The sequence below is a fragment of the Pagrus pagrus genome (assembly GCF_965226575.1).
Source record: "Pagrus pagrus genome assembly, chromosome: 11".
Lineage (NCBI taxonomy): Eukaryota > Metazoa > Chordata > Actinopteri > Spariformes > Sparidae > Pagrus > Pagrus pagrus.
Window position 1 is genome coordinate 31,147,050 of NC_140195.1, and position 11,616 is coordinate 31,158,665.

At 41.7% G+C, this 11,616-nt stretch overlaps 1 protein-coding gene across 1 annotated transcript; it reads right to left on the bottom strand.

Annotated features, from left to right (window-relative positions):
• Positions 1-227: 227 nt before the first annotated feature.
• sephs3 (selenophosphate synthetase 3) lies at positions 228-8,441 on the bottom strand. The gene is made up of 8 exons (XM_084367602.1): positions 8,043-8,441; positions 7,172-7,275; positions 5,550-5,657; positions 5,201-5,355; positions 3,961-4,051; positions 2,957-3,056; positions 2,447-2,659; positions 228-1,368 (listed from the first exon to the last, which is right to left on the bottom strand). The coding sequence occupies exons 1-8, from the start codon at positions 8,317-8,319 to the stop codon at positions 1,118-1,120; spliced, it is 1,299 nt and encodes a 432-aa protein (XP_084223728.1). The 5' UTR covers positions 8,320-8,441; the 3' UTR covers positions 228-1,117.
• Positions 8,442-11,616: the final 3,175 nt, after the last annotated feature.

Consider the following 11,616-nt stretch of genomic DNA (forward strand, 5'->3'; position numbering starts at 1 on the left):
ACACTTCCTTACTGGCATGTCTTACTGGAAGCCATAGAAGCTTTAATGCCATTTTTTCCACACATGCTTTTAATGCTAAGAAGTCATGTTTGCAATAAAAAAGGTTTGCCTGGTGATAATAGAAGTCATCAGAGATGATTTCTTTAATCACATTATTTTTCTATGCTCAAACATACATTTGAAGTTTGTTCACACTAATCTTACAAAACACCCAAACAGTTTGTCAGTGTGAGTTGATGGTTTTATTGATTGTGAAAAGCAGGAGATATACAAACGCTGACAGCTTATGACCTCCAGTCTCAAGTCCGACACCAATCCAAAGGCAAACATCCACTCTACCTGGCCCTGTTGGCTGGGGTTTAAAAGGCAGAGCTTCATAAAAGGAAAAGTGGGAGGGACTTGGGGCTGGACAGCCAATCAGCTGACATAGAAGGACATCCTAAACACCACCCAGCCTGTCTAAAGGAAGCTGCTCAAGCCTTCCTAAGAGCTGTGTGGGCAGAGCCAGGTGCCAGTATGAACCATTTCTTTTTCACATGACACATTCACCAACATGAAACATTAGAATCATCCACGTCCCAAACAAAAAGTCAACGAAAACCTCTGTTCCACCTCCCCACAGCAAAGCACCCCAGTTAAATTAGAAAACACTCAAACACACATACATTTACACACAATCTTTTTTTTTTGCTGCCAAGAATGATTTGGAATGTTTTTCTCCTTAGAATTTAAAGTATTTCTTTCAAGAAACCTTTTTTGCATTCAGATGAATTATACATCACTTGTCATGTGGATTAAGAAAGAGCATGCTACACTGAATTTAAATTTGATTACAAAAAAGTGAAAGGTAGGCCTCATTTCAGCAGCTTTCCCATCTGCCATTTCCAAAAATGGATAAAGATGCTGTCCATTCCCTCATTCACTGGAAAAGATGATGGTTTTAATCTGAGTGCTCTTAGCATTTTAACTAAAAAGGGCGATGAGATGGACAGCAACATCAACCCACAGAAACACATGCACGCACACACACTCGCGCGCGCGCACACACACTCGCACACACACACACACACACACACACACACACACACACACACCAGTGTCAGAGGGGCGGCAGTGTCTATGACAAATTGGGGCTAGGAGCAGGGCTGTTGGAGCTGTTGTCCTGATTTGCGGCCTGGCTTCCTCGTGGCGGAACCTCTATAATACGAGGCTTGTCAATGATGCGAGCATGGCGGTCGCCTTTCTCTACAATTCCGATTATCCATGCTCCGCCTGCTGCCCCCTGACCTCCAGCTCCAGAGCTCTGGCTCTTCATCTCTGAGCAAAACTTGGCTGCCTGCTCTCTGGGCAGACACACCAGTAGCCCACCTGAAGGAAAGGAGAGGACGAAGGGTTTAAGGTCAACATTGTGATTATAATAAGTAAGTAAGTAAGGTTTATTTATATAGCACTTTTCACAGATAAAAATCACAAAGTGCTTCACAATAAAATAAAATACAACAGTAAAAACATAAAAATACAATGAATAAAACAATTTAAGACATTAACTAAAAGCCTGCTTAAATAAAAAAGTTTTCAGCTGTTTCCTGAAAGAGTCCACAGATTCGGAGCATCTTAGAGAGAGAGGCAGGGCATTCCAAAGTTTGGGTGCCACTGCCTGAAAGGACCGATCACCTCTGGTCTTAAAGTGGGTGTGAGGGACCACCAACAATCTCTGACCTGACGACCTCATAGTACGGGCAGGTACATGAAGTTTAATCAGGTCAGAGATGTAAGGGGGTGCTTGACCATGAAGGGCTCTAAAAGTAAGGACCAAAATTTTAGAATTGATTCTAAAATGGACTGGTAACTAATGCAGGGAAGCTAAAACAGGGGTGATGTGTGCTAAAAGTGAGTTAAAAGCCGTGCAGCTGCATTCTGTACAGTCTGGAGACAGTTAAGCTCTTTCTTAATATTATACGCTTTCAAACAATCAAATACTAATACTAATACTACCAGAGCTGCACAATTAATTAAGATTTTGATGAAACTGCAATATGGCCAAGGACAATATCCAAATCACAGAAGCTGCAATTTTTTTTACTGTGCTGCAGAGATGACCTTGTCCACAAATCTGGTTCTACAGATGTGTTTGTTTGTTACAGGGTACAATAAACATATCATCTTGATCTTGAACCCTTTTAAGTCATGTTTTTGGGGCTTGGAGTCGTCATTTGATAGGGCAGCCAGGAGTCAGACAAGAACAGGAGGCAGAGAGAGGAAGTCATGCAGCAAAGGCTTTATCTGTAGAGCGCTGTGTTAATTCACTGCTGATGCAAACCCAACATTTCCTAGTGCTGCAGCTTTACATTCAAAACAGTTAACACATGGCCCTATCCAATACATATTACTGTGTTCATTCAAAGATATACAGACAACACTTCTGTGTGTTAATCTGTTTTCATACCAGAAGTCTCTGCTGACGTGCCCTGAATCAAGTTGAACAGGTTTCCACAGGCTTTACTGATGGCAGCCATCTTGGCTAGGATTGGTAGGTTGTGGATGACGAATGCCACCTCATTTCGTTGCTGTGCTGCCAGGTTGTTGGCGTGACCTAGCAACCCGAAACCTGTCACATCTGTTGCAGCGTGGGCCTGGAACTTGTGCATTAGCCCTGCCGCTGGGGACAAAAACATCAATATGAATGAGTCCTGACAGACAAACTTTGTATCATAACTATAAAAAGTGACAGAAAGCTAAAATGTGGAGCCAAGCTATATGGGCGTTCAGTCAATCATTTATTATTATTCTTAATGAAGTGAAAGCCTGCAAGACAGAGTAATTCAAGTCACTGGTGTGGAGGCACACAGAACAAGCTCTTATAGAATCTCTCAGCTATAAATTAAACAGTAAATGCATTTCCTTGATCAGTGATGACTGCAGAATTTCAGGACATAGTGAACAAAGTGTATTGTACCTGTCCGGTTTAGCGTTGCCATGGAGAACATGGCTTCCTGATAGGCCTCTTTAACTTCCTCTTTGGTGACGACTAGCTTGATCTTGTTCCACCTTTCAGGCTGGTAGGATATACAAACAGAGAAGGGAGGAGCACATAATGGTGGAGGGGTGAGGAGTGGGAGCACAGAAACATGTCAATGTAATAACAACACTACAAATACTGTTCATATGAACACAGTCGTCGTGTCTCAAATTCTTATTCTTTGTTTGTTCAAAAAGGTTTTTCAGAGTTTCAAAACTCACCAATAGAAATAAAAAAAAGAGTCCTCAAAGCTGAGTGCGATAATGCTTTATCGCCGGCAATAAGAACATGAGATCAAACAAGACACAAACCTGTAAAAAAGTGTATCTGGCGTCGTATACTGAATGCTTTCCTTATACTACTACTTCTACTAAGACGGGACGGTGAGCCCCACGACTCATCCAATCACTCTTCTTTGTTCCACTCCTCATTGGATTTCACTGACACAGCTGTTTTCCATTATGACTATCTCTTCTTACGGGGACATGCTTTGAACTCTTGTGTGCGCGACATAGTGGATGATTGCTATGCTTTAAACTCTCTTTGGAGGAATCTGGCTGACGCTCGCTAATGAGGTGTCCGCCCCTTGAGTGAATTAAGCTGCATTTAAAGCTACAAAAGCCTGCTGCAGGACCAGAGATAGTCCAGGGTGGCGTCGACCCAAAAATTCATTAGGCTCTACAGAAGCGCTCTGCAGAATATGGCCTTGAGCTTTATCTGAACTCCCTCCAACTGTACATCCGCTCCTCTGAGCCTCTACTGACATTTCACACTCATGGTTTCACATTTCAGTGCTTCAACTGTTATGTGCTTATTTAACCAGCTGATGTGGAAAAGCACACATTTCTATCCATCTATCATGATTTCTTCACACATGATTATTACTTAACACACTCACAGCCGTTATTATCGATTGATTATATTATTTTAGAGTGGCTCACCTGATCGAGCCACTGGTGAGCATTCACAGCCACCTGCGTTCCCAGAGGTTTAGTCAGAACCAACACATCGCCTGGTACAGCACCATCTGGCCTGGAATAAAAAAAACCCCCACACACTTATTGCTGCTTTTGTTTTTAGCTAATTAGTTTTAGAACCCTCCATAAATGCCAGGCACCGCTAACTTATGACCAGCAGGCAGTGTCGCTCAGGAAATTGCTCACTCTGATGCCGTTATCATCGTTGCAGGAGACTTCAACCACTGCAATCTACACACTGTGCTATTAAAGTCTTACCAGCCTGTGAATACCCCCAACCTTCCCAACCTTTTTCCTTAAGGGACCCCTTTATATCATTGAGTAAACTGACAACCCCAAACTAAGTGACATATTTGTTGGATGCTGAAATGAGGTTAAGAAATTGATGAACAGAAAAATGAATCCTTCAAAACAACAGTGGACAGTAATGACATGCACATTTGTAAACAGAAACACCCATATCCTGGCATTCCAGCTTTATGTTGATGTTCTGTGCTGTGAAGGCTGCAATTTAAGAATATTTTTATTATCAATTAATCTTCCAATTGTAAGTGTTATAATTTCCCAAAGAATTTTTAACTGAAATTTAACTACATAAAGCATGGTAGGTACACAATAAAGTATATTTTAAATACTTCATCTCAGACGGATATTATATATTAGATATTTATATACGGATATTTATATATGGCAAAAGATGCTGTAATTGTAGTCTGTTTGCTACAGTGGGCCTGAGAATCATTTTCACCTGACTTTTTCGTCATGCACTCGTCATACAAACGCCTGTCGTGATTTTTCAAGTGCTTTTCAAGTAACTGTTTCTGGTGCACGTCTGCAGCCTCAAACTCGAAATACTCCCAAATGACCGACGTGCTGTTTTTCTTCTCCACTTCTGGTCCAGTTGAAGCCATTTCAGAACACGTTAAGGAGCAGGTTAATACTGATTGGTTAGCGTGACCTGTCCACGAGTAGCATGCCGCTTCTGATTGGTGAGCTTGGCAAGACGGTAGGGAGATGGCATGTATGTGTAAAATAGTTGACACAACAGATCCTGGGTCAGTCAGGAGCGCTGCAAAAACTGCAGCTTTGGCGATCACATGATCGCGTCGTCTGAAATCGCAATTTCGATCAGAAAACGATAAATCGTTCAGCCCTAATGTGCAGTTATCAAAGATGCAGGACCACAGCAACAGTTTTAACTCACATGATGAACTCATTAGGCTGACAGACGACTGATGCTACTCCTCCTACGATGATCCAGGGGTTGATCACTGTCTGGCCTCCTGTTACAGAAGTCCCTCCCTCCTCTGCTGCATCACGAAAACCCTGAATCATCAGCGGCATCACCCGCTCACGATCCTGTGTTGTACATGCACATACAGATGATACTGAATCATGAAAGAAGACTCTAGAGAAATGGACAAATACTACATATGTAAAATCCCCCAGTCCAAGATCTGTTAAAAATATATACTTCACTCATACTTACTCACAAAAGTGGCGTCAATAAATAAAAGCAAAGTCAAGACCTTGGTATCTACCTACAAACACACCTTGTCATTCATCTTCTGGCTGACACTCAGCAGCATCAGCATGTTGTCACACTCTGTGATGCCCATGGCGTAGAGGTCACTGAGGACATTAGCACATGCTATCCTGCCCTGAGAGAAAGACAGAGAGCAAAAACTAGTCAAAACAGGCAAACACCTTTAAGAATTGTTATCACATCTTTAAAGTTATTATGTTTGACATGGGTGAATCCGGTTGGAACTAGGCCTGGGCTATATGGTCAGAAAGTCTATCATGATGGTGAAGTTTCATATCGGCAGATATCATTAATTGTTGAGCTAAATAAAAATCCTGTCAACTTATATATACTTGAAGTGGCCCTCAAATGGTGAGGATTGACTCAGAGTATCCTCCATGCAAAATGGTGACGTACTCCCCTGCGTGGCAATTACCAGAGCCAAGTTCAGCAGAGAACAGTAGTTTGTAAAAGGTCCTATCAGTCGAGCTTTAGCCCAGAAATGGTTTCCATGTCCTATTTAAAACATTAACTTTGGAATGCAGGAGACAGGTCAAAAAGTCCAAGGATATATATATTCCATTATTGTCTTATGCCATCAATTGAAGGGGCTTTATCCAAAATCCAGTGAAGTAGGATATTTTTCCTGGCACTAAACATTATAGAGTTTTCCCTATACATATCAGTTATACAGCCATTGGAAAGACTCAAGAGCAGTGAAACCGGGTCAAGTTTGAACTCCATTTTTACATTTTTTTGAATTTCAAATAAGACATCATTCCAGTATTTTTGTATTTTAACACAAGACCAGAGACAGTCAGTGAGATTTCCATCTCTATTTTATATTTGAGACATAACGGAGAAACATCTTTTCTATATTTAGAGATATGGTTTGGAGCCTGTGTGTGACATTCATATTACGTGTCTTTTGTAATGAAGTCGCTAATCTGCAAATAAGGAAAAGATCCCTTCTTGATATGTCACATTTCTGTCATGAAGAAACATAATTTTTAACCCAATTAGCTATGTCTCTTAAATGTGCACTCAGTTGGTATCTGGGAGGTCCAGTCCACCCATGGCACTTGGTAATTACAACACAGACATCCCAATCTTCCAACCACAGCCAGATATTTGCTGTTACTTCCTGGATAGTTTGACAAAATGCCAGGTCGAGAGCATCATTGTTGTTAGCTGTTAGCGGCTGTTGCTCCTCTTCCACTGTAGAGAAGCTAGGCAGCCAAAGTAGCACATTTTTAAATTAATTTATTTTATTGGCAATCTGACAGAAACATCACTGATACTGATAATAGCAAAAATGTGAATATTGGCCCCGGTAATCAGCTAGGGCCAATAATCAGTCTATCCCTAGTCAGTTCAATCAATAAACAGTAAGTAAGTAAGTTGTTCATATGAAGAGACCTGTCTTATTTCTCTGTTGTATGATTACTACTACTTTTTAACATAACTTCTAACTTTTTACTCACTTGTTGGGTAGACTTCCTGGTTACTGAAGTAATTGTTAGCAGTGGCCGTAGTCTCCATAAATATTTGTGTTTGAACAGCTTACTTCCTGGATAGTTCATGTTGAGCATTGGCAGGGTGCACGTGCATGTTGTGCTTCATAGAGGGAAACACCTGCCAGTAACTCACCATCATGTATGGATCCTCTACCAGGGGGTAGAAGAAGTCTGTGGTCTGGACCAGTGAGAGTCCTCCATGCCTCAGAGGAATGACACAGCAGTCCATCCCGACACCTGGAAACACACCACAGCCAGGGGGCAAAGTTGCAATGTTTGTCAATGCAATACAATAGCCTTACAATAAATATGAGTTGTTTAAAGTGTTCAGTGTTTTTTATAGTGAGAATACTACTTTCGTGGTGCGTGTGTGTGTGCTTGTGGCGGCGGTGATTAATAAAGGCAGTGAGGCAAACAGAACTGTTACATAGGATTGCATTACAATGTATGAACAGTACAGGCTTTTCTCTGTCTGTGGTCACTCTGTAACTACACGTGCTGTAGGTGGCTACAGCCCTAAAGGCAGTAAACTCAGGAAGTTAGGAATTTAACTCGCTTTAACTCGGGATTGCCAAACTCCTTTACTGGAAGAAATGTGACTAAGAGCATGAACTTTGCACTTAAAGCATCACAGTCATTTGCGCTGAGTCATCTACCGTCTGGGAATTTGACAACTCACGGAACTAGTGTGCTCTTCTTGAACACTCTTAGCTAGCTACTATCTATAACGCACTTACTATGTGACTTGGCGATAATGGTAACTTACAACTAGCTATAGCCAAGTAGGTTATGTAACAAATCCAATGGTTGATGATTACTAAAGACAAACTGTTTTGATTCGCACATAGCTGTCCATCTGTCAAACGAGCTGCCAAATGACTTATCAAAAGCTAGCATCGTTAGCAAGAGTTACGCTAGCTAACTAACGTTATTGATTAGGGTTTCTGACAAGATGTATATCGGACATAATGGCTAACTATGCTAATTCCGAATTCGTTCCTTACCGAGTCGGGGTCCGGGCAACGGTTGGCCGAAGTCCGATACTTGGTCTCCGGCCTTTCCTGACCCGTCGGCCCGGTCCGCCTCCAGTCCCGCCAGGAGTTTGAGCAGAGCCTCCTGCGGGACCTTGCAGCCTCATCCCTTCAGGTCCGAAAAGGCTGTGAGACGGAACCCGCGCTCCAGGCCGTGCTCTTCGGGTTTGAAAGGCTTGTATCCGGGGGGAAAACACCCCTCGGTTCCTACCGCCTCTGCCGAGGGAGGAGGAGAAGTTGAGCCCGACATACCTGGCTAAGGACGTCTGCACTACACAAAGCCAGTCGCGTACTCCAGTAAATAGAGACGCGAGGATGAATGGAGCGTGTGTCCGGCGAGCGCTTCTTGGAATAAGAGACTAGCGTACAGTTAGCCATAATAAAACTGACACGACTTCCTGTCGGAACCTTCGGCGTAAAACATGTCCATGCATGATTAGGAGTATAAAATATATACATATACCAGATAACTTGGACATAGGACTTGGATGACTACAATATTAGAAAAAGGTAGTTTAAACCCATAGCGCAGTCAGTGATATAGGAGAAAGCGTCTTATTTTGAAGGCGGATTTGATGATTTTCAGTCTCCGTCTGGGCTTCCGCTCGACGCAGCACAGGAAGTTTGGAAAGCGTTACCACATGCCCTCACTGTCAGGTGTATCATTGTTAAGTATTTTTTAGTCGATCCATTTATCTGTTATGGGTTTATTACTTTGAAAACATGAAACACGCTGTAACACCCACCCTGCCACGTAGTAAATATTGCCGTTGTTATGAAGTTTGAGAGAATAAAAAGGACAACAATTATGATTTTCCCCGAATCGTAAACCGAATTCCCGAAAACCTACACAAAGTCAGATCAGTATATAATTCCTAAAAGAGAGTCACCCAATCTTAACAATGCAATTAAATAAAAATCAATTGGAATGAACACCCGGTACATAAAATTATTGATGAAACTGCTATTTTTTCATGCTGGAACTTGAAATAACTGTACAAGTGACAAAGTGACTTCCTCTCTCTGAGACTATACTTTCCCATGGTGAGATCCTAGCGACCATGAGAACTGTGCTGCATAGTCCTGTACGTGATTGGTGGGAGACAGTAAGAGAGAGACTCCAAGCATGGGGAGACTTTCAGGGTGCTTTCCTGGCGTCTTTTCTTCCTGAGGACTATGTTGACGTTCTTGAAGAAAAGATGCCATGTTTGGATTCTCTCTCTTACTGTCTCCCACCAATCATTCTGATTCTGTCTCTCTCATTCTGAGTCCGTCCCTGACCCAATGAGAACCTCATCTCATGAGACTGCCAGCCAGAAACCCTGGTCAGTTTAGGCCCTATCGTGTTTTCTTGGCTGCCCCACATCATTCTAGTGAGGAATCTGTTTATTCTTGAACCTCTTGAAACCCAAGCCCCTATACACCTTCACTTTTAGCATTTTATTTCACTTGTGCTTCTAGGAGCACATTTCAGTTTGATTATCCCGTGAAGAGGCATTTGTTATTGATTTATTGTCCAAGTAGCTGACATTGGGCATCCCCTCTAGATTGACATGTTTTTTGTTTGTATTTTTATGTAGGTTGGGCTGGCTTGTAAGCATTTTACTGCCAGTACCACCACATAGATTTATGAGAAAAATGTAATTCAAACCAGGGCAAAGAAACCATATACCTTGGATAAATGAGAATATATGGTCACTAATGAAACAAAGGGACCATGCCCTCAAGATGGTCCTCAAGAATAAAGTGGTTCATGAGAGCCGTTTATTTACCACACTGAGAAATAAGGTTGTAACAGAGCTCAGACAGGCACAAGCAACATTTTTCATTGATGCTATTCTTGAAGCAAAGGGTAGTACCAAAGAAATCTGGCAGAATTTAAAAAAACAAAACAAAAAAACAAAACAGGGAAATCTAATGCCATCAATAAAACAATAGAACTAAATATGGAGGGAATTGTGAACCATGGTCCCAGTAAAGTGGCAACAGCATTTAATTCTTATTTTATTGATTCTACAAACACTCTATCTCAAAAGTTCTCTGGATCTAAGAACTCTCTCACCCCTCTAAATACTGATGCTCCCATTCTGACTTTTAGAGAAGTGACCAACTCCAAAATAACTATGATTATTTCTCCCATCAATGGTTCAAGGGCAAAGGGTGTCTATGGGATGGACACGGTATTTATTAAAGGGTTAAATATAAGGAGGCACTCATCCCTATATATATATATATATATATATATATATATATATATTAATTGGTCCATTAATAAAGGAGTGTTTCCCAGTTCCTGGAAAACTGCTATAATCACACCAGTGTTAAAATCAGTTGACCACAGACCCATCAGTATTTTTCCAGTAGTATCAAAAATAGCAGAAAAATGAGTCTCTGAACAGATAACAACTCATTTAAATGCTGGGTCCTTCTCATTGCATCCTATGCAATTTGGGTTTTGTAAACATCATTCCACGGAAACTGCTTATTGTTTTCTTTTGGAAAATATTAATACTAAGTTGGATAAGGGAGGAGTGGTAGGGGCCATTTTTCTTGATTTAATGAAAGCCTTTGATTTGGTTAGTCCTGATTAATTACCAAGTTATCAAAGTATAATTTAACCTGATGTTACTTGGATAAAATCATATCTAACAGATAGAAAACAATGTGTTCATGTGGATCATAAAATTTCACAAATGTTGGACAGTCATGTTGGTGTACCACAAGGTTAAATTTTGGGTCCTCTGTTATTTAGTTTGCATATTAATGACCTACCTGAAGTCTGCCCATCTATTGTTACCTGTCAGATGTATGCTGATGACACGGTCATATGCAGAGGAGGATTAAGGTAGTCATGGGCCCCTAGGCTATTTTTTATGTGGGCCCCCCCTTAATCCAGTATTTCCTCATATCTTCATCAATTTTCTCCCAGCACGCAGGATCCGAGCTCCAGGTAATATTAGCAGGATTGCCGGCGTCTTGTGCGCACTCTGCAGCAACAGGGGATGAACTCACGGAGGGATTAGCGGAGGCTAGCATAGTGTGGCTAACTCCCTGGACACTGGAGGTCAAAGCAGTTGTGTCCGCTGGCTCTGTAGTGGATGTGCCCGCTGTCTCACCCTCCTCACTAGCTTGAGAAGATGACGAGCCACGGTGGTCGCGGTCAACGTCCTCCACCTCCGCATCTTCTTGACCCCGACAACCAGCAGCCTTAAAATATCCTGTTAATTTGGGAATCTTCGCTAATAGTTCTCTGTCCCTTTTTTCTTTCTCCCGCTGCACTTTTCGCTTCTGTGCCCCACTGGGTTTTTTGGCAGACATTTTGCCGCTGCAAAATTTTGGTTGACAGGTAATGGCTGGTGATGTAGGTAGGTCAAATCGAATCGATGAGCTTAATTGGATGAGGTGACACATGTCTGCCCAATCAGTGCTGTTTTGTTTGTTTATTACCCCACGGACCAATAGAAGTCAATGAATTTTTCCATTAAAGTGTATTTAAATTTCTAAAAAATAATCTGACCAATTCAAGGACCCCTCCACACGTGGGGCC